Source organism: Lampris incognitus, chromosome 14 (genome assembly GCF_029633865.1).
Source record: "Lampris incognitus isolate fLamInc1 chromosome 14, fLamInc1.hap2, whole genome shotgun sequence".
In the NCBI taxonomy this organism is placed as follows: domain Eukaryota; kingdom Metazoa; phylum Chordata; class Actinopteri; order Lampriformes; family Lampridae; genus Lampris; species Lampris incognitus.
The window spans coordinates 41,397,881-41,420,552 of NC_079224.1; the positions used below are offsets into that span (position 1 = coordinate 41,397,881).

Consider the following 22,672-nt stretch of genomic DNA (forward strand, 5'->3'; position numbering starts at 1 on the left):
GCACACCCCGTATCGAATCCCGCACCGGGCAAGAAAAGAACCAGTTACATGTCTCTAGTAAGGATGTTGACTGCTTTTTATCAGCGTAACAACGCTCATTAATACGGTGGACTGGTTTGAGCTAGTTATGGAATGAATACAATGTAGCGGATTCGGGGGACAACGCAAGCACAGGAACTGCCGCGGCCGGGAAGCGAACCCGTATCGCCCGCACCGCGGGAGGCATCCCTAACTGCTAGACTAAAGGGTCAGACCCGCCAGCCAGCGGCCAGCGAGTCTAGTAATCCATGCACGTTACAATAACGTGATCCCTACTAGCGGTCTTGAATGGGAAAAGCTGCGTTTGCGCATAAAGGAAGTGTAGGTTACAGTGGGTTTAACACTTTATGGAGCATCCCACTGAACACCTCGATGGCGGTCAGTTCGGTGGGCCCATTATGGATTGCAGTGTTTCAAAGGAAACTCTGAGGAATCTCTCATAAGAGCACGTTCATTTGAAATGGATAAGTTAGGTAGCTAGCTGACTCGTGATGAGCTTGTCAACGGTGACCCTCGACCAGCTTAGCCGAGGTTCATGCACCTGTCCAGCCAGGCGCCGCATTTGACCAGCAAACACATCCATCAGTCTTTAAGTTAGCTTAACCTGCACTCATGACAGGTGTTGACCCTCTATCTAGATGTAGTTACACACACACACGTGCACACACATGCACACGTGCACACACGTGCACACACAAATTCCAAGGAAAACGTTACTGATAAAGACCCCAGAGGCAAAACCATTTTTTTTTTCAATGGATTTATTTTGTTAGTTAAATTTCTATAGCAGGTGAGGGAACATAACGGTCACACAAGGGTTTTCTTGAGCATAGTTTTCAGAAGTCACAGTGTTTCAGACATCAACCAGAACACTTAAAAAAAAAAACCCAAACAAACAAAACAAAACAAAACAAAACAAAACCCCAAACGAAACGAAACGAATCAACGAAAAGGCAAGGGCCGAGAGGAAACTTAAAAACAAGGGGGGAAAGAAACGAGTGTCTGCTGACCCATTCCTCCACACCTTCTCCTTCATGGTCCTCCCGAGTGCACCCTTCGCCCGAAAACAAACAAACAAAAAAAAGAAACACCCTAATTTCAAATCCTCCCTCCCAGTCCTACGACTCGTCCCTAAAAGAAAAACAAAAAACAAGAACCAAAAAAAAAAAAAAAAAAAAACTTGGCAACAAATAGATATATTTATATATAATATATATTTACTCTTTAAAAATAGAACTTCAGTCTAGTGACTAACATCTGTACAAACTACAAAAATAAAATTTTATATAAATAATTTATATGGCATGACATTACAATTTTTTTTCTTTTTTTTTTTTTGAAACCCTCCATATCGACTCCTTGCCACTGTCTGGCGACGCCTCGGGTACTGTCTTCCATCAGCTCCGACCGGGAATGGTGCTTCGCACTCGTTCTGCTCTTTCTCTTCAAGACGGCACGTCGGCAACTCAACCTTTCTCTCATAACGTCATATTTACAAAAGAAGCCCAAGCTGCCACTTTAAACAAAAGGTAACACAAAATAAAACAGATACGGAAGGTTTTCCCTGCATTTTAACCTGGCAGTGATGTGACCAATACTGAACGACAAAACAAGCACTGTAAAGCAAATGACAGGAAGTTCGACAGAGCGCGATGACGTGCCGGCTCACGCGAGGCGTACACTGACGAGAGGAGTGAGAGATGAGAAAGGGACGGAGAGGGAGGAGGAGGAGGAGGAGGAGGCGAAGGCAGGGCCGGTTCACTTGGACTTAAGAAGGCCGAGCCAAGTCTGTGGAGCGGAGCTAGTTCCTCTGTGTAAAAATGTCTCAAATGCGCGAACTTGTCAATAATTGCACAGGGTTGTGAAAACACCGGCGTGCGGGTATCGCCGCCCTAAATCAGCCATAAAATGATAACGAGAAAAGTAAATTGAAAGAAAAAAAAACAAAAAAACCTCCCTTTGCATTGAATTTTGTAATTCCCTTTCGAAATAAGACTTGGGCGAAGGACGTCCCGTCACTCGCGTGTGACAAGCTCGAACTTCCCCCAACGTAGAGCTTACTATAACTGGAGAAAATTAAAAGAACATCCTCATCACAGCTCCTTCAAGTATTTTTGAAACACACAGACTGCAGAGGACACTCTAGACAACAAAAACAACAAAAAAAACAAAACAATTTTAACATGACACGTGATTAGGATGTGATGTTTGCTGACTGTCCACATATAAAAAAGTACTCAGACGGACGATCACTGAAAAACAATAAACAGATCATCTGCTTCTGCTGCCTGATGATTATTTTGTGTCCATCCATCCATCCATCCATCCATCCATCCATCCATCCATTATCCAGACCGCTTATCCTGCTCACAGGGATGCTGGAGCCTACCCACGCAGTCACTGGGCAGCAGGTGGGGAGACACCCTGGACAGGCCATCACACACACACACACACACCTAGGGACAATTTAGTACAGCCGATCCACCAGACCTACATGTCTTTGGACTGTGGGAGGAAACCAGAGGCCCCGGAGGAAACCCACGCAGACACGGGGAGAACATGCAAACTCCACACAGAGGACGACCCCCGAGGTTGGACTACCCCGGGGTTCGAACCCAGGAGCTTCTCGCTGTGAGGCGACCGCGCTAACCGTGCCGCGCCACCGTGCTGCCCTATGTTGGAAAACTATCTCAGGTTGAGTTCTGGACAAGACAGAGACGAAACAGGACAACGCCGTGTCTACACCCATATGCAGACACGACACTACGATATGGACGCTACCGTAACGAGGAACATAATGAAGGCACAACGGTTACTTCTTGCCGAGAGGACACCATCTGCTGCGTACGTGGACGCCTGCCTGTGGTTTTACAGTGCAAACGGTGACGGATAACGTGAACGTTCAAAATACAAAAGTGTGCGAGATACAGCATGTCATCAACGGACGCACTCTGCTCTCACTGGCAGTGTGTTAGCTTGTACAAGGTTCAAAGTTATGATCAACAAGTATGTACTGACAGGGGTAGTTAGAAGGGTTACTGTATTTCTTTAAGGCAAATCACTTAAAATTATTTTAAAGAGTAGCAGCAAAAAAAACCCAAAAAAACAAACAAACAACAAAAAAACAACACTGACCATGTATGTTCAATAGCCTAATATCTTAATAACATTTTTACATATAGCACATTAATGATTCTATGCATTGGAAAGATGTAAAAAAAAATTAACTGCCCCGGGCGGGGGGGGGGGGGGAATCTTATTCATCTGAACTTTTACACAAGAGTATACCCAAGTTATACAGCACTCTTTTAAATAGATTCCCTCTTTTTTTAGTATTAAAATATATACTCATAAATTTATATAATTCTTGAAAGAAGTCCATTTTCTTAATATCTCCGTGAAATAAATCCTCTTATTTTGCGTGCCGTCTATTTACAGTTGAGGGTTCGGACATGATAGATGTGCTGGGCGACAAGGTGCTCAGAGAGAGAGAGAGACAGAGCGAGGGTGAGTGAGAGAGAGAGAGAGAGAGAGGGAGGGAGGAGGAGGAGGGCAGGTCTTCCAAGAGTCTAGCAATCTTTGGCTGCCTGGATCCTCAACCCACCTGGAATGGAGATGGAGAAGAAAGCTATCAGACATTGTCGATCTCTCATACAAACAAAACAAAACAGTGACCCCTGAGGGGTAAACTAATAAATCACTCTGTTTACTACACTGGTATATTGCAGATCGATTGCCAGATGCTCTGTGAAAGCCGCGACAGATCATTATTGTGGCCGTACTGAACTTTAACTGTAGGTCACATTGTAAGACGGGAAAGAAGTAGAATTGTGCTACATCTCCCCTTGTCAGACTGTGCAAACGGGCTGTCACATTGTGTGTTTGGTTGAACAACGAGGCTACAACCTACATTAGCCAACCGTAACCTATGATACCGGAAAAAAGACATTCAGAATGGTCACGCGGGGGGGACTTGCAGGTGCACAAATGGTGCCGAGTCAAGTTTTTGCCTCAACAAACCGGAAAAGAAAAGGAGTACACCTTCAGCGTGTTTAGTCTCTGTACACAACATGGTGCACTGTGATGGTGGCATCTTCACCACGCTCACATTGGTCACTCATCAGGATGGTTTCGTAATTGTAGTTCTGTATTGTTGTATGTGTTGTTGACACTGCTGAAACTTCGCTGGAGTCTGTGACTCTGCGGATCGGCATTCTGTCGGTTGTTCTTAACCTTGTCGCACTGAGCGACCCGAAACAGCCAGTTATCGTGGCTGTGAATTTGTGAGGGACAGCCCAAAGGCGGCCAAACATTGCACAGTGTGTGGGGGGCCTTTACTCGTCGGGTGTGAACTTCAAATTGAAAAGGTTGCTTACTGACCTTGTGTCCTGCTGAGCTGCAGCTGTATCTGGCTCTGTGCTGCTTCCAAGTCCTGGAGCTCGAGAGAGTCTTTCTTACAGGAAGACAGGTTTATATTGCCACCACATGTCCTCTTAGTACCCTCAAAACAGTCCAACTCACTGTCCGTGTCAAAACCCTCGTGCATGTAGCCTTGGTGCACAGCCCCGGGCAAGCTCGGGTGCACAGCGACAGTCACCGAGGCCGTGGCGGTCACCATCGTAACAGCTCCTCCAGTGGAAGCTTGTTGTGGTGCCTGGGCAGAGTTATTCATGCTATAAGCTGGCCCTTTAGTCCTGCTAGGCTGAGGCCCTCTGCCAGCCTGAAGCCTGGGCCCACAGTGACTAGTCCTCCCAGAGATGTGAGCTCTGTCGCTGGGCGGGGGCCTCTGGGGGCCCTGCTGCTGCTCCCGCTTGTTTCCGTCCCAGCAGGTCATCTGGGAGCCAGCAGACTGTGTATTATGAGAAGATTCATTAGAGTGACCTTTTGTGCCACCATTGTCTGTCGCACTTTCTCTGAAGGGTTTCACCACCTGCAAAAGTTTGCGAGAGAAAGCAAAAGGAAATTAATACTTAACGCTGGGAGATATGGAAAATATTATTACGATAATCAAAAGGAGTTTTGCACAATATCAATACATATCATGATATCTGCTTACATCAGTAAAAACACCATATTCAAGAATCCAGCTGCGGTTCATCACGCTGAACCGCTTGGTAATGTAAAGTATATCAAACCAGAACTAGTTTACAAATAATCCCTCACATATTTCAGATCTCATTTTATGAGAAATTTTGGGTAATAGATTCTCATTATCACTGATTTAGACAACAAAATTGGGTATTACAATACGACAATATCTGAACTTCATCCCAAAGACAAGAAACGACAGCATTGAATTACTGCTCAGCCCGAATACTGATGTATTTTAAAATGATATATATCCTACAAACAACCTTACAAGAACACCTTTTTTGTGCTGTGCTATGCAGTTGTTTTCAAACAGCATACCGTGAGCTTGGGGAAGCTAGGGTTCTTGCTGGCCTCCAGCAGTATGTGAGATGTGGTGGAGGGAGCGTTGGCACACGGCGCAACGACAAACGTGCTCCGGTCACAGTATTTATAATCCTCCTCCCCAATCCCTGAGGTGGTGGTGGTTTCAGAATAATACTCCGAGTCTGACGATTCTGAAAAGGCCTGTTGGCGTGTTGACCGCAGCTGGTGGTGACCCGCGTTGTACCCGTGGTGAGTCATGGGCGGGGGCAGTGGAAGTTCAGGTGACGGGGTGGGCAGGCGGCTGGCATTGTCAGATGGGGTGACCTCAGCCGGAGGGCCCATGAGGGAGAGGAGGACTGGCAGGAGAACCAAGCCGTTTAACATTCCCAGAACAGTCAGGATGGCCAGCACAGCAAAGAAATACCTGGCGGGGGAGAGGACGGAGCAGGTTAGCTAAGTTTCAGTACACACCAAAGATGTTAGGATGCCTTGCAACGACAAGAATGATCAGTGCTCGAGGCACAACAGAAAAACAAACAAAAAAGAAACTGAATAGAACTAGTGTGCATCCTTCCCGTCCCGGTCTTTTCTCCTATATGTCTCTTTCTGAGTGTCTTCCTGTGTGGCGCCCTGCACCTTGTCAACTTTCTAGAGGAATTTGCCTTCCCCTGTTGTTCAATGGCAACTCTCACATCAGAAACATGAATGCACGCACGTACACACACACACACCTATGTACACACCTTGTGCAAGCAAGTCCCATCTATCCCTGCAACGAGGCCACATCTTTTGACTACGTGTTTACATAAGGCCTCATCTTCTTTGGTGGGGCTCAGCGAGACTCGGGGAATGGGAGGAATGAGCGAGCGGGAACAAATTAAACAAAGAGGTTGATTTAAGAGTGACAGAGTAATGAGTGAGGCAACACCTAGCCACTTAGCTCCTCGCGGCTGCTAATTGGCTTATTTTGAGCTTACTGAGTGTAAGCTGACGTTCGCAAAGCTGAGGCCCCTCTGTGTTTATACTGAGCGGGTCTGCCAAGCCTTCTCTTCCTGCCTTTAGCATGCATCAGCCAGACTGCACGCACACACACACACACACACACACACACCTGCACACATATGAAGGTATATGTGCAGTGGATTTGCCAGTGCACACGGTCCTTTCAGTCTTGTTTTCCATGTAAATATTCAAGAATGAGGATTAAGATGGGATGAATTGATGGTATCAGTCACATTCATGATGTGTGTGGATAAACACACAGTAAACAAGTTAAAAACCCTTATTTCTGATGTTCACCTCTTGGTACCTTCTCCCAAGACCACACTAGCCTGACGTTTTATGTGGACACACACAAACCCCTATGCATGCACCAAAGTGGGCACACACACACACACACACACACACTCTCTCTCTCTCTGCTGGCTTCCAATGAAGGGAAGTGGCTCGAGGGCAGAAGTCAGGGAAAGCCCAGTGTTTGCGTATCAAGGGCCAATGGGGGGGGGGGGCATCTAATTTCCCTCTTAGTCCAACTAAAACATGCTTTGATGCCTCCACCGCTGATACAAGACTCGCTCTCTTGTCTCCCTCCGCTCTTTTGTTTTCTTCCTCGGTGTGCATGTGCTATGTGTGTGGTTGTGTGTATCTACAGTACGTGTGTGTTTTAGTGCGCCACTCTGTGTGTGTGTGTGTGTGTGTGTGTGTGTGTGTGTGTGTGTGTGAGTGTGTATGGGGGGGGGCACGCGGCCATGGAGGCAGGCCACAAGAAAGAGCTCTCGAGGAAAATTAGAGGGGACTTCACTTACACACTAACAGAAAGCAGAGGAACAGATAGAGAGAGAGAGAGAGAGAGAGAGAGAGAGAGGGAGAGAGAGAGAGAGCTCCTAATTGCCAGCCAGACTTAAAGAGGTAAAGAGACAAAAACTGATTAATGAAATGAAGAGGAGGAAGAAGAATGAAAACATGGATGAAGATAATAGCTGGGGAGCGGTTTAGATAGAATCATCGTTTCTATCCTCCGAATTGACTTATCTAGCCCTGCTCCTATCACCACCACGACTTAACTTCTTACAAGTCACATCAGGGAAAAGTTAACACATAGACGTTCTTATAGCCGCCATCATAATTTCAGTCTCTCTACAGCGAGCAACCCTAAACAACTACGCCTATTTTCCAACACTCCCTAAGACTTTCCAAGTAGGGCTTAGTGTGAGTGGAAGAATCCCGGATGATGCTTCTCCTCACAACACAACACAACACAACACCAAACAACACCGAGGGAGGTTGTGCACATGCAGGCAGAGCAAGTCTGAAACATCAAAACAACAATGGCAATAAAACAACCCTCGTGCTCGCTTTATGGAGTCGACATCACCGAAACGCAGCCCAACTCGAGAGTGCAAGAGGTGAGGAGATGAAGCTCGAGTGATGAAAAAGGAGAGCGTGAGAAGTGCGAGAGAGAGAGAGAGATCATTTTCAGAGTAAGAGAGGGGGAGAAAGAGAGAGAGAGAGAGAGAGAGAGAGAGAGAGAGAGAGAGAGAGAGAGAGAGAGAGAGACATTGGTTAGACCTCCAACAGCGTCTCACTGTTAGGAATTCTGTTGTTTATATAAACTGTAATCTTTTCCATTCGTTGTCAGAGGCTGGGGAGCCGCGTGTTTGTTGTGTGTGTGTGTGTATGTGTGTATATATATATATATATGTTTGAGAGAAAGAGAACGAGAGAGAAAATGCGAGTATTTGCATGCTTTTATATATATTAGATTTTGCATGTGCAGATATGTTTATACCCAATATATGTATGCCTGTTTGTGTGTGTGTGTGTGTGTGTGTGTGTTTATAGGCATATGCTGCCTCTGAGCCGAGCTGAATTAGGCTTGCTGTTTATTCAGTGTGTTGCAGGGCCAGGAGATGTTTACAGCAGTAAATTTATGCTACTCCCCAGTGAGCCAGCCCTGGCTTGCCCCAATCACCCCAACCAATGTCCCAGCTAAAGACCTCCTAGAGAGCAGGGCCTCCCTGCCTCTCACCCCTTTCTCTGAAAACGCTCTCTCCGACACTGTAAATCCTCGCATGTCACCGGAACAATGCGCGAGGGTCAGAAATGACGGGAGGAACGAGGACAAAGCAAAATCTCCCCAACGGAGATGAATTAGTGGGACTCTTTGATTCCAAGCAACTCCTGAAAAGTCACGTTCCTTAAAATAACATCTAATTCAGAAACTTCTCTCTTTCGCTTTTCCCCCCGAACCGTTACCCAGCTCCTCTTCCCGTTAATTCCCTTCGGGGTTTTCCCCCTCCTTTATTGAGTGGAAAGAGGAGCACATCATTTCTGTCCTGCAGCCCTGAATCCAGCCAGCCCTGGAGGATCTGTTTTGCACCGATCCATCCATCTATCAATCTACCCATTCATCCATCTGTTCCTTCTCTCCGTTCAGCCAACCTCCGGAAAATGCTTGAACTTGTGTCCTCGCAAGGAAAGCCGTCCTCCTCTCCTCACTCGTTCTCGATTTTTTGCTCTCTGCCTCCGTTTCTGTTGCCATGAAGCGGTGCTTTTTATGTCATGGAGGCCCATGGCAGTCTGTGAGCTCAAGGTTGTGGTTTAGGGTTTGGGCTGAGACCACATTCAGCTGAAAAACATCGAGCTATTCGCCTTTTTTCCACTCCGACCATTAAACAAAAACACACACACACATACACACACACGCATGTGAGCACACGCACAAACACATTTACATACACAGGGAAAGTGAGCTGGCGGGCGATTTCTGGTGGGAAGCTGCAGAGCAACTGACAGACACTGACCAGCTCAAATTTAGCTGCACATTTTATTACGGTACCCAACATGGACAAAAAGAATGCCAAACGGACGATCGGAATTTTTACAGATTCCCCTCTGTGTTTGAGTGTGTGTGAGAGAGAGAAAGAGAGAGACACCACCCAGTGGGTAGCAGAACACTTCCATGTTTACGAGCAGCTGCTATACACCCTTGATGTTTTCCCCATTTGTTGTGCTCTGAGGGTGGGGAGACGGATGTGTGTGTGTGTATTTGTGTGTGTGTGGGAGAGAGTACATGTGTGCTTATACAATCGGAGTGACAGAACCAGGTGCACATATGCCACTGTGCGTGTGAGTGTGTTAGAGTCAGGGGGATAACATTCCCACCTGCATGCACCCCTGACCCCCCACGAGGCTCACTGCTGTACTTAAGAGACAACTGTCTCCACATGCACACGCACGGTGTAAAAAAACAAAACATTACTTCCTGTTGGCCATTCGGTAGGTGGCGGAGCAGGGACCAGTGTTGCCAAAATGCAGAATTGCTCTCTTACACACACTCACACACGCACACACACACACACACACAATGTATAATCACTCACCTCATGATGAAGTCAAACTCTGACCCCGCCAGCATGAGGACTCCCAGCAGTGTGGAGATTGCACCGTCAATCACCGGGGCGAACATGTGCTCCAGAGCCACCACCGACCGCTTGTTCCTGCTGCCTATCGCCGTCAGAAAACCCTGAGGGGAAAGTTTGGAGAGAGGAGTTAGTTTCAAACCTCAGAGATCACACACAACAACACTCGTGCTCCCGCCTCGGCTTGGCACACTCGAGAATCCCTTCGTTTGTCTTCCTTGGGGGTCGCCACACTAAAGCACACTGAGCAACAACAGAAATCCAGTTTTGCCTTTCCCGTCCCAAAGCAGAAGTCAAAAATTCAAAGTGGTCAGGTTTTGTTTCCAATTTGAGAGGCATTGTTTAAGAGGCTCTTACAAAAACCAAAGTAAGACAACTCTGTCAATAAACGACAACATGGCGTCACAGATTTAAAGCACTACTGCCAGCGAGTCCAAGGAAGTAAGGATTTGGTAGGCTGTAGAAAAATCACTCCCTGTATCATTGTATTGTTTTGTGCGGAGGTCGAGCTTTGTGTGCTCTCAACCCAAAGCAGAGACTTGATCTGAACAGTGTCGATAACAGGAAACAGATTTATTTGATATTTTATCTGTATAATAATTGTGAGTAGGTGAATGAGTGAGTGACTACGTTGCTTCTCAAGTGGTTCAATAAATCTGGTTTCATAATGAAGTCCCCCCCCCTTTTCTCTTCAGTTGTATCCAGCTAATTGCCCCACTCTTCTGAGCCGTCCCAGTCCCTGCTCCACCCCCTCTGCCAATCCGGGGAGGGCTGCAGACCACCACATGCCTCCTCCCATACATGTGGAGTCACCAGCCGTTTCTTTTCACCTGACAGTGAGGAGTTTCGCCAGGGGGGCGTAGCGCGTGGGAGGATCACGCTACTCCCCCCAGTTCCCCCTCCCCCCCGAACAGGCACCCCAACCGACCAGAGGAGGTGCTAGTGCAGCGACCAGGACGCACACCCACATCCGGCACGGCCAATTGTGTCTGTAGGGACGCCCGACCAAACCGGAGGTAACACGGGGATTCGAACCAGCGATCCCCATGTTGGTAAGCAACGGAATAGACCGCCATGCTATCCGGACGCCCCGATAATGAAGTCTTTTACATGGGGGCGGTGCTTGTGTTTGATGACAAGTGAGCGAGTGCCGTGAGTCTGTTGCATTACCAGCGCGATATGGACGGTGAACTCCACGCCGATGCCAACCGATGCAATCAGGATGACCACGGGGATGGCGCTCAGTTTGATGCCGATCAAACCCATGATGCCAAACAATTCGACCGTCATCATAGCCAAGATAAACACCTGACGGGGGGGAAAAAAACAGAATTGTTAGTATCATTCACCGAAGAAAAAAAAATCAGACAATGTGGACGAGTAAATATCAAAACACGTTTAGTGGGGTTTTCTTTAGGACACAGCGGAGCGCTTTGGTTCTTTACCCCACGCAATCTCTGACCCCATGTTCAGGAACTCAGTCACAGGGTATTAAATTACCCCACCCCAAGGCTAAAACCTACTTCTTCTCACTTCCTCCATCCCTCTCTCTCTCTCTCGCTCTCTTCCTCTCTCGTTCCCTCCTTTCCAGAGGAGGCTAGATGACTGACACTGCCCGAGGCAACGCAGTACAGACACTATGTCACTCCCTCAACTCTGTCAGTCACTGCTCATATGTCCGAATACTTTATTTTTCTGTTTTTGACAAGTTAGAGGAAGTAGTTGGAATGAATACTGGCAACAACGGTGGTCCAGTGAATTTTATCCTTTTTTTTTTATTGGTTCCTTGAATTTCAGTCGGCTATCGTCTCTGCTGCGGACCTGTGATGCTGCCGCAGCTAGATAAAACTCCTTTCTCACTGCAAAACACAATTAAAAAGCATACGAGAAAGTAAACAACAAGTCTTGGAAACAAGAAAGAGAAAAACTGTTCCCCGCCAGCAGAAGCTTTTGCTCTCGGTAGGGGCGCCCAGTGGGGCGCGGTTAAATTAGAACTGATAAAAGCCGTTTTACTGCCCCGCTGCATATGGGCCTGGTGAAACCTACACAGGCTGGGGCTTAAGACGGCATACCCGCTTTCTCACTCGCTCTCTAAGGAGATTGTGTGTGTTGCTGTCTTAATCAGCGGCACCGGGGACAGCTTCTTGAATTAAGCACATTCCAACTGAAACCGGCACCGTTGTTGCGCTATACCACAGCCCCCCCACAGTCATGGGTATGTGTCTGCGTGTGTGTGTGCTCGTGTGTATGTGTGTGTGTGTGTGTGTCTGTCTGCTTGTGTGTGCATGTGTACGTGTGTGTTTTGGGGCTCCCCCTGAGGACCACTGGCCCCACCAGCTTGTGTGTGAAATGTTTCCCAACTGCTGAACTGTCAAGCTGCCGCTGCCGCTGCCACACACACACACACACTCACACACACAGCCACCCACACACACACACACACACACACACACACAAAGCCCCTGATGGATGGGCTGAGCAGGCCAAGGTCGCAACTGAGCAGATCTGTCCTGACCAAAGTCTCTCTCTCTCTCTCTCTCTCTCTCTCTCTCTCTCTCTCTCTCTCTCTCTCTCTCTCTCTCTCTCTCTCTCTCTCTCTGACAAAAACAGAGAGGGAGTAAGAGGTGGAGGCTTCAGGAGGGCAAACCCTTTCTTGCTCCTTTGCATTTCCTTTTCTAAGGCGGCCTGCATTAGAATGACAAAGGGCCCGTGTGTGTGTGTGTGTGTGTGTGCGTGTGGGTTGGCCCTCTGCAGAGAAGAAGGGGCCCCCAAGGCAGCATTATTGAGCTGTGCTGAGAGAGGGGTGAGAGGATGGAGAGAGGGAGCGAAGGAGGGACTAATGATGGCGTCGTGAGTGGACAAGGTGGAAGAGGTGATAGAGGACTTGGTCGTGAGGAGGATGGAGGAGAGGGAGGTCCGAAAGAAGGTATAAGAGGGGAACATGAGGAGGGGCAAGCGGGGAGAAAACGAGAGATGTCAGGAAGAGGAAGAGGAGAAGGTGAACTTTTTCAGTTTGACAACATTTTATTTTTGGTGAACCGACCTTGAAATGGTCTCGCACCGATTAGCTGATAAATCCATTAACAGACTGACTGGTGGACTGACTCACTTGTAAGGTAACGTTGGATAAATGCGTCTGCAAAATGAGCACATGTAGGAGTAAAACGTAAATCTAACTTACAATGACACCTGCAGTCCAGGGATTGAGCAGCAGGATGGCGCAGACCAGGAAGGTGCAGGCCAGCACCACGCTGATAGACAACAGGAACCAGTGTCTGAGGCCAATGTACTGCTCCCAGAAGAGGAAGGGGTAACCATTTGGATAGTTGAACACGCCCTTGCGGCCAAACTCATCGCAGATGGCCCGTACGCTCTCAATGGCCTCTACGAAGTCGCTCGCCTGCCGGAGGCCGTTCAGGTAGAAGGGAAACTGGGCAAACTCCAGTGGCTCTGCGGCGGGGACTGGGGAGGGGGAGGAAGGACGAGGTGAGATTAACTAGAATACATATGTATTAATGTATTAACACCTGTTGCTCCCACAGCCCTCTAACTGTGAAGTGGGGGGAAGAAAGAGTATGGAAAAAGAAGAAATAAAGATGGGGTCAACAGGATGCAACGTGAAAAAGCAAACAAACAAACAAAAATTCTGGGGCACTCACTTCGCAGGTTCTCTCCTGTGGTGTCATACTTGTCATGGATCCACTCCCTTGGATGAGGGTAGAAATTTGCTTGGGAGGCGGCGTAGCCCAGAGGATCGTTGCTGACCCATACCGTCAGGTAGATATAGAAAACCTCAGCGGGGATCAGACCCTCCGTGTCCACCAGCCGACGGGACGTCAGCTAGAAGTCAAGATGAAGATGAGGTGAGGATAACGAAGGTAAGATGTGGATAAGGCCCAGTTGGGGTTTTCATCAATTTTGTTCCACTATGTGACGATGCCCCACATCATCCACATCATGGTATTACATTGATATGCAGAAGATGCTGAACGTACCTGGCTGTAGTTGAAAGGCTCTTTCTTGGAGCCCGTCTGGATGAGGAGCTTGTAAGCCAGAACGCCATCCTCCGTGCCATTACGGTAGGTGTCGTAGGTAATCCTTCCTGCCTCCCAGTCAGCGTTGAATGCCACCTGAAGACCTGCGTGACAAAAACAGACATACAACATTGTTAAAAGTGTGATTTCAGCTTTTGAGTGAAATTGTCATTTGCATCTACAGTGGAAAGGTCCATTTTCGTGCACAGCGATCATGTTTTTTCTTATTTTGATACCTGCAGACCTACCACCGAGTGCTCTGATAGTACTTTCTTAAGGATATCATGGACTGCTAGCCTCTAATCTGCACACGTGTGAATACGAAAAACAATGCTAAACTTTGCATGTGCAGAACCCCCCTTACATATACACAGCATGTAAACATGCACACATTTTGACTTTTTCAAGGTAAACAACAACAACAACAACAGTTAAATATTTTTGTTTGAGGAGGGCCATGTCTCTTCAAAGGACCACCTCTATTTCTCTTGACTCTGACTGAGAAGAATTGCTCTGTTTGACCTGCGAGCTATTACTTCCTCCTCACCAGCTTCTCTTGACAGGTCCTAGCCTCAGGCTACATACATGGATGTGCTAACACACACACACACACACACACACACACACACACACACACACACACACACACACACACACACACACACACACACACACACACACACACACACACACACACACACACACACACACACACACACAGATAACCTCTGACCTCCAGTCATCTACCTCACAAGCCCTGAGCCCAGGTGGATGGGGGTGAACAGCTTGGCTGAACTCTCACTCACCTTTTGCACATTTGTGCGTGCAAAAACATACACACACACACACACACACACACACACACACACACACACACACACAGTCCTTAGTGAAAGATAAACATGAACAGGCAGCCTGTCAATCATTTTTCAGGACTCTGAAATCATCAAACAATCCCAACAATCCCCCGAGGAACAAAGCAAAAGAGTGTGTGTGTGTGTGTGTGTGTGGTGCATGCGCGTGTGTGGGCAATTACACAATTATTTGTTTAATCTCCTATAAACAAAGCTGAGCCTCTCTGCTTACCTTTAAGCCAGTCCTGGAAGTAGTGCAGCCACATGCGGGGCAGTTTGTGGTCGCCATCTCTAACCACGTATCTGACGGAGGTGAAGGCGTTGTGCAGCTGGACCAGCAGTTGCTGCGACTTGGCGTAGTCAAACCCGTCCATGGTCACCAGATACATGTTGTAAAACGAGAAATACTTAAACTGGGCGTCGATGAAGTCGTACTCCTTGGTGTCCCGTGGCACAATGTCTGTAAGGTATAGGCCATCGTGGACCATGGTCGTCCCATACAGGCTGAGACCCAAAAGGCCCAGGAAGAGGACCACCACCACAGCCTTGCTCTGGGGTTTGAGGAGAAGAGGCGCATACTTCTCTCTCGCGAAGCTGGCCAGGTTCCAATGTAAGAAGGGGAGTGGGACACACTTCCTTCCTTGCTTGGAGTCCTCCATCTGGGCTAGGAGGTCCCGCGTGGAGCTGGAGGTGGGGGCGAAGAGCTGGGAATCATAAGGGTCCAGGACAGAGGTAGTGTTGGGGGAGGGGGTGGCGGCTAGAAGAAGAAACATGAGAAGAGGTCAAAGCCTGATATTTCAAAACAATGAGGGGTCTGGAACTATTTAATCTCTTCTTACACTTTGCTGCTTGGAAAAGCTAAGTGACAAGCACCAAATGAGCTAGAGCTGGACAATGTATCAATATAATAACCGATATTATGATACGAGACAAGATATCATCTAGGATTTGATTTAGTGTAATACTGTGATACAACGTAAAATTGACATTCCCTGGTCTTAAAGACTGCATTACATTACAGTGATACAGTTTTCTGAACTTATTAGACTGTTTTAGCTGAGCGAAATGAACAATGAATGACCCCTACCTGGTCAGTCATCATATCTGCATTACTAATGATTATTTCTCAACATTTCTGGGTGCATATATAGCTTATGAAAGCACTAATAATTATCTCCAAAATGTCATCGCATCATCGATATCGAGGAATTCAGTCAAAAATATTGTGATATTTGATACAGTCAGTATTGGCTTTCTTCTGTGTACCTTGTGGATGAGTCGGGGGGCAGACGATGATGGAGGTGGGGCTGGTGGAGATCTGCGAGGTGGGGGGCAGGATGGTGACGATGTGCTGGCCCGCCGCGTCGCACTGCGTGAAGGCCTGCACCGTGGTCATGATGTGGGTGCTCGTGGTGATGGTCGATCCTGCAGCGTACTGGTGCGTGTGTGCCGCCGGTGCCGTGGGTGTGTGTGGCTGCTCCGCGGCGTCGGACAGCTCGTGAGGTGAGAGGTGGATGATGCGGTTGGAGCAGGGGCTGTACAGGCAGCAGAGGACGTCAAGGCGCTTATCCTCGCGCCGATGGAGGTCCAGACTCAGGATGGCCGGAAAGATCAGCAGCACCATGGCAAAGTTAAATACTACAACAATGGCCGCCTAGAAAGAGGAGAGATGGAGCAAGAGAGAGAGAGAGAGAGAGAGAGAGAGAGAGAGAGAGAGAGAGAGAGAGAGAGAGAGGACATGAGAGGGAACAGAATGTGCAATAATGTTAATGATGTCCTCTTTGCTCCAGCCACGCTGATGTACGGCTGACACGTCTGACACAAGCTCCCTCTCTTTTTTAGTACCCTGGACCACAGCCCAGAAAGCAAAGAAAAGCCTGACTCTAAATCACCAGCCAGGAACAGTAACCGAGCCAGACAGGGGGAGAGAGAAAGGGGTTAAGAACGATGAAGAGAGAGAGAGAACGACAGAGAGAGTGAGAGAGAGAGAGACAGGAGGGGCGAAAGAGAGAGGGTCAGAAAGAAAGAATGAAGGGAAACAAAGGGGAGGAGGGGTGTATGTTGCGAGTCTGAGCAAAACCGTCACCCCTCAACCCCTCACCACCACCACCTACTCACCCACCCCAGCCCCTGGAGCTGACATTCTAACTAGCTGTGGTTTCCAGTGTGTGCGCGCGTGCATGCATCTTTTTTTTGGGGGGGGGGGGGGACCACCCACAGTTAGTCCCGCAGATCACAGCAAACCGCCCTGACAGCCCAGTGATACACTGATCCACTACTCCCTCCCCCTCCCTCCTCTCCCTCACTCTCTGTCTCTCTCTCTCCTGCTGTCTGCTGCTTAATCTCTTCATCACTCTCCTTGCTCTGATTAGTCCACATTACAATCCCACTCACACGAACGCCCACACCCACATACTGTACACACACACACACACACACACACACACAAGGTGCAAAAGCAATAAAAAGAGGAACAAAGGCTTTTCCCTCCTTTGAATAAATGTCACCTCTCTGAAGTTATCCCTTTAATTTTCACAGGAGCCTCAGGCCTCTTGGTGTGTCATTGTATATATATTTGTGTACGTGTGTGTGTGTGTGTGTATATCTGAGTACACTCCTACCTGCAAAGAAAAAGCTCGCAGGGCGGGAATGGGGACGAGAGCAGCCATGAAGAAAGCAATCATGTTGTTGATGGAGGTGAGCGCCACACTCGTGCCTGTGCGCCGTAAACAGTCTCCAGTCTTCTCCTGGAAAGCATGAACATATGCAAGTGATGAGGAGTGAACAGCAGATGAATAGAGAGAAGAGAAGAGAAGAGAAGAGAAGAGAAGAGAAGAGAAGAGAAGAGAAGAGAAGAGAAGAGAAGAGAAGAGAAGAGAAGAGAAGAGAAGAGAGCAGAGCAGAGGAGAGCAGAAGAGAAGAGAAGAGAAGAGAAGAGAAGAGAAGAGAAGAGAAGAGAAGAGAAGAGAAGAGAAGAGAAGAGAAGAGAAGAGAAGAGAAGAGAAGAGAAGAGAAGAGAAGAGAAGAGAAGAGAAGAGAAGAGAAGAGAAGAGAAGAGAAGAGACAAGAAGTATGTTCTTGGTACCTTGAAGGGGATGTTAACTCCGGTCTCGGTGAAGGAGTGAGCCAACAGGAACATGTCATCCACACCAATCCCAAGCGCCAAGAAGGGAAGAACCTGAGACAGGAAATACGTTACCAGAAAGCAAGAGATATTACAGTTCGTGTTTTCTATTTATGTTATCATTAATAAAGCAGGCAATGAGATCATGCAAAGAGCCTCTACATAACACTCCCTCTTTTTTTACTGAGCTGAAAATGACTTGATAGCCAGTGCCATTTATACATTACACATACACACAGACATGTAAAGCTTCACACAGATGAGCAGAGACACTCGGCAGGCAGCTGTGGCCTGAGTCCTCGGCTAGGCAGCAGGAACCACACAGAAGACATGTAGTTTCCTTGTGTTATTTACCTGCGTGGTGGCAGCATTGAAGGACAGGCCAAGCAGGGAGCAGAGTCCCAGGCCTGCAGCCACTGACAGGGCAACCAGGAGCACCCCGGCTAGTCCCACAGCTCCCTGAGACTTCGCACAGTCCCACCTCAGCATGGTCACACAGGCGTAGGCCAGCTGGAGAAATGGAGAGTATAGGAAAGGACATGAGCGAAGGCGAGGCATCCGAATGGAACTGCTATTATTGTGTGGCAAATGCATGAGAAACTAAACAGTTGTGCAAACCAATAGACCTCTAAGGTGTGACGTAAATTTCATGCCCACATAGGAGATTCCAGAGCCAACCCCATTTCAGTCCAATTTAAAAATGCATAGGGGTGCAATATAATTGCTTTTAACTATGTCCAATGCTAATATTGACTCGTTTCTCTTTTGCTCTCATAGATTTCTGGATTGGCTGAGGTGGGTTTTGATCGGTTTTGAATCTCCGTTAAGAAATAACTAGCAATTGTTAGATTAGCATTTGCCCCTGATCTGCGCTGCTGGCCTGTGCATGGCACGATGCGTGCAACCCCTCGTAGCCCACAGACGCAGCATCTGCATCGAGGTTGTTAGCGAAATAATCCTTAAAAATCTACTAATACGATTAAACACGTAATAACCTCATCGTAATGTAATTTGATTTATATTACTAAATGTATTTTAAAAGCGGAATAATTGGCAAACAGGACCCAAAAACCCTAACCCCATAAATGGATCCAGATGTAGTCTGAGAGCCCCGAAATGATGACAACGCTTTAAAGGTCTATTTGAGAAGTCAGACCTTTTCACTTGTAATCCGTCTAATCCGGCATTTGGATGGAGCTCTATGTACAACTGGTTGACTTGATAGCTTATGCTTAGTTGACTAATATGCAGTATCCTCACCATGAGCAGGTACCCTCCAGCAACCCTGATGACGCTGACATCAGAAAAGGACTTCATGATGTCATTGAGGGTGGTGGTGGAAAAAGCGTGGATGGACTGGCTGGAATTGTCTGGGATACTCTGATGAACAACCTAGAGAGTATCAGTGAGGCATTGGTTAGGGTCCAGCGAAATAATCCCATTTCCAAAATGTGATGGACAGCAATATATACCACCCTGCCAGAGGAGAGGAAATGGTTGTGTGGAGTCAAAAAGGTAACGCCTTTATTCTCTCTGACAGACTGACGTACAAAAAAAAGCATTCTCATACAAAGAGTCACTCATTGAAAGACCCACACCATCACTGAATTCCTCCCAGCCTCCGGCATCTCTACAACACACGTAATTCAGGGCCCCATAACAGCAAAAGCAGCTTGTCTCTTTGAAATGTGTGTGTATGTGTGCAAAACAGCACGCCTACATGTGTGTTTGCGTGCGTCAGAACATGCTAGGGTGTTTATATTATATCTGTGTGTGTGTGTGTGTGCGTGTGCGTGTGTGACAACTGGGGAGTAATGGGGACAGATGCCAGAGGTTGTGAGGTCAAAGGTGAATGGTTTAGGATCACATGGCCTAGGAAGCTGCTCTCCGGCATGAATGGACCATTGGTGTCTCAGAAATGCAACGCCTAGTGATACCTCACTAAGATGAGCTCTATTTACCTGTGTCTCTCTCACCATCACTCACTGTCACATCACACGCTGTACCATCACACACTGTATCATCACTCATTGTAATGTCCTACACTGTATCATCACTCATTGTAATGTCCTATACTGTATCATCATTCATTGTAATGTCCTACACTGTATCATCATTCATTGTATCATCAGTCATGTTCAGGTCCCACCCTGCTTGCTTTTGCTCTTTTCACTCAACCATCCTCACTTCTACATTTCTCTCCCTAACCCCCCCTTAACCCCCCCCCCACCTCACCAGCCTTCCTCACACTGTGGTGGGTATCAGCTATCACAGCCACAGCTTGTTCCTATAACTAGGCTTCTGACAGAGAGAGACTGCTGACCAACCGCGCAAGCACGCACACACAATCTCACACACACGCCTCCTACCTTCGTCTGCCCTGCAATTCCCTTTACAAGGCAGCTGAAGATTGATGGAATTCAGACATCGTAGGGCATGTCCCAAACAGTGTGTGTGTGTGTGTGTGTGTGTGTGTGTGTGTATCTGTGTACATGCCAAAGCAAAACAAGTCTACATGGGAAATGGAAATACCTCCTCTCTTTTTTTCCATTTCTTCTCTTCCTTCTCTCCCTTTCTCTGACTTCTACAAATATTACTACTTCTCGCCAGCTCCTTGCAAAAACATGTGTGAATGCTTGTGTGTGTGTGTGTGTGTGTGTGCACGTGTGAGAACTAGTGTGTAGTACCTCCACAAACTTCCTCTGCCACGACTCAAGGATGGCGGTAGCTTTGTCTTCATTCCAGTTGATGTCATGGATCTCGTAATCGTCTTTAAAGTGCTCGTACAGCTGCTTGGGACTCATCAGCAAGAACATGGTTTGGAGAGCCTCGGCACTACAAGGTGTCAAACACGGAGAGACGCACACACACACACACAGATCATGTCAGCTTGGGCTACCACGCCATAGACAGCGAGCCTCGCTCTTTAGGAACATTTCAGAACACTTCCCAACTGAGCCGAGCCAAACTAAAGACTAATTTTCCACCCTTAAAACCGGCACAATGCAAACCACCTAATTTGAATGTCAAGATGTTCTCCGTCTCTCGTAAGCCTGAGAAGAACATGCCTTTCTGTAAATAGCTGGAGCCAGGTGTCCTTGCTGGGTCTCTTTGTCTGTTGGACTGTCTGTCAGCCTGGAAACCTAACAGCAGGTGTATACTATAGTCCGTCTGTCTGCTTATCTGCAGGCTAAAAACACACTTCTCGTATCTGTTTGGCAGAGACCCAGCACAGACTAGCGAAATTCAAAATGCGAATAAGATGGTTAATGTCAAATCCTATGCTGAATATGCGTGGCGTTAAGCAAACAGGACTAGATCCCTTTTCCCTCTTGGCTTTGCCGGGAAAGTGTTGCTCACAATCTGTCACTCCATTCGTATTGGCCCGAGTTTAAAAATCCATTTGCGGTCAAAAAGAAAAGCCAAAAAATCAAAACAAGCACCTCCAAAAAAAAGAAAACGTGAATTTGAGTCACATCATTTAGATGCTTTGGATACCTCGACATCTGATGCTGCTAAAATATGTATTTATAGTTATATATATATTTTTTTTTTTTTTAAATTTGTCTAAAGGATTGTTTTTGTCATTTATATTTCACAGTTATTTAAAAGCACTTTATCATAAACACTACAGTGTTGCTGCGATGTGGCTCCCCCCCCTTTTTTTTTTCTTCTTCTGTGGTCCCCTCCATGACAAATGTGCAGCAGGGTGGAGGGGCTTTGCTTGGCTGTCAGTCATCTTTAATTGGCCTATCCTAGGCTGGGGTCAGGGAGGAAACTGATCCCTCTCAGTAAGAGGCATTCCTAGCATGTGTCTATGGGTCATTAGAGGTTACGCAGATTCCACAGTCACAGCGGCTCACGGGCCGGCTGGCTCGCTGACTGACTGGCAGACTAGATGGCTACCTGGCTAGCTGTTGGCAAAAAAATAAAAAATAAAAAATTGCCACACACACACAAACACACACCTCAGCAGAGTTTCCTGGCTGTTTTTGACTCGTCCTCCCAGGATCAGCTCCTCCTGCCAGTGCATGAACTTCCTACTGAAACCATGACAACCACCCTGGAGACGACCAGCGATGTCAGGACTCTGACGGCATTGTAAAGGAAATGGAAAGAGAGGGATAAAATGAAAATCAAATGTGTTACCCGATTTCGGAGTATCTGAGTGTGTGTGTAAACATGTATGTATAAGTTTGTGTATGCGTGCAAGGGTGTTAGTGAGTGTATGTGTGTGTGTGTATTTACCTCTCCCAGCTCCTTGTTTGGTGCACTGAGGGGGCAGTCAGGGTCTGAGGGGTCCAGACAAGGCCTGTTCATATAGGCATGGCCCACCTAGAAAATCCACCGATGTCAGAAAACTTTGGTACACGTAGAAAGCCAAAAGGCAACCTCAAAAAACAAAAAAAACAAAAAAACAAAACAAAACAAAAACCGTGCGCTCTTCCAGACAAATGTGTCTGTAGGCGACAGAGTCGGGGACAGACCTCAGTTGGTTTGTTCACATCGCTCAGTGAACGACGACACTAATCTGTCAGTCTATAGCTGCGTGTCTCACCTGGGCTTTGTCCAGCATTTCCTTAAATCCCTCCAGTGAGGTGAACTGACTGAGTTCCTCCATCAGCTTGACCGGGTCCAGATTCATCCACTGGATATCTGGCATTCCCCTAGACAGCAAAGAAACACACAGCAGGGTCTTCAATATAAACATACCCTTAAGGAAGTACAACACCTTAGGAAGGACCTGTACGCTAACCTATGGTATAGTTCGCTGCACTGCACCAGGTGTATGCAATACCCTCACAT

General features: G+C 47.3%; 1 protein-coding gene across 2 annotated transcripts in view; it reads right to left on the minus strand.

Moving 5' to 3' along the window:
* Positions 1–3,608: 3,608 nt before the first annotated feature.
* Positions 3,609–22,672, minus strand: part of ptch2 (patched 2) — a 36,469-nt gene continuing 17,405 nt past the window's right edge. Inside the window, exons 6-23 of one of the 2 annotated variants that reach the window (XM_056293201.1) lie at positions 22,425–22,533; positions 22,115–22,201; positions 21,835–21,956; positions 20,554–20,701; positions 19,127–19,258; positions 18,221–18,376; positions 17,828–17,920; positions 17,364–17,489; positions 16,030–16,396; positions 14,975–15,499; positions 13,850–13,992; positions 13,514–13,694; positions 13,036–13,316; positions 11,025–11,162; positions 9,816–9,958; positions 5,449–5,857; positions 4,420–4,969; positions 3,609–3,643 (exon numbers count right to left, since the gene is read on the minus strand). In XM_056293201.1, coding sequence (XP_056149176.1) covers positions 3,609–3,643; positions 4,420–4,969; positions 5,449–5,857; positions 9,816–9,958; positions 11,025–11,162; positions 13,036–13,316; positions 13,514–13,694; positions 13,850–13,992; positions 14,975–15,499; positions 16,030–16,396; positions 17,364–17,489; positions 17,828–17,920; positions 18,221–18,376; positions 19,127–19,258; positions 20,554–20,701; positions 21,835–21,956; positions 22,115–22,201; positions 22,425–22,533 — 3,745 coding nt within the window. Of the gene's footprint in view, positions 3,644–4,419; positions 4,970–5,448; positions 5,858–9,815; positions 9,959–11,024; positions 11,163–13,035; positions 13,317–13,513; positions 13,695–13,849; positions 13,993–14,974; positions 15,500–16,008; positions 16,397–17,363; positions 17,490–17,827; positions 17,921–18,220; positions 18,377–19,126; positions 19,259–20,553; positions 20,702–21,834; positions 21,957–22,114; positions 22,202–22,424; positions 22,534–22,672 lie in introns of both variants that reach the window. The other variant, XM_056293200.1, reaches the window with a different exon arrangement.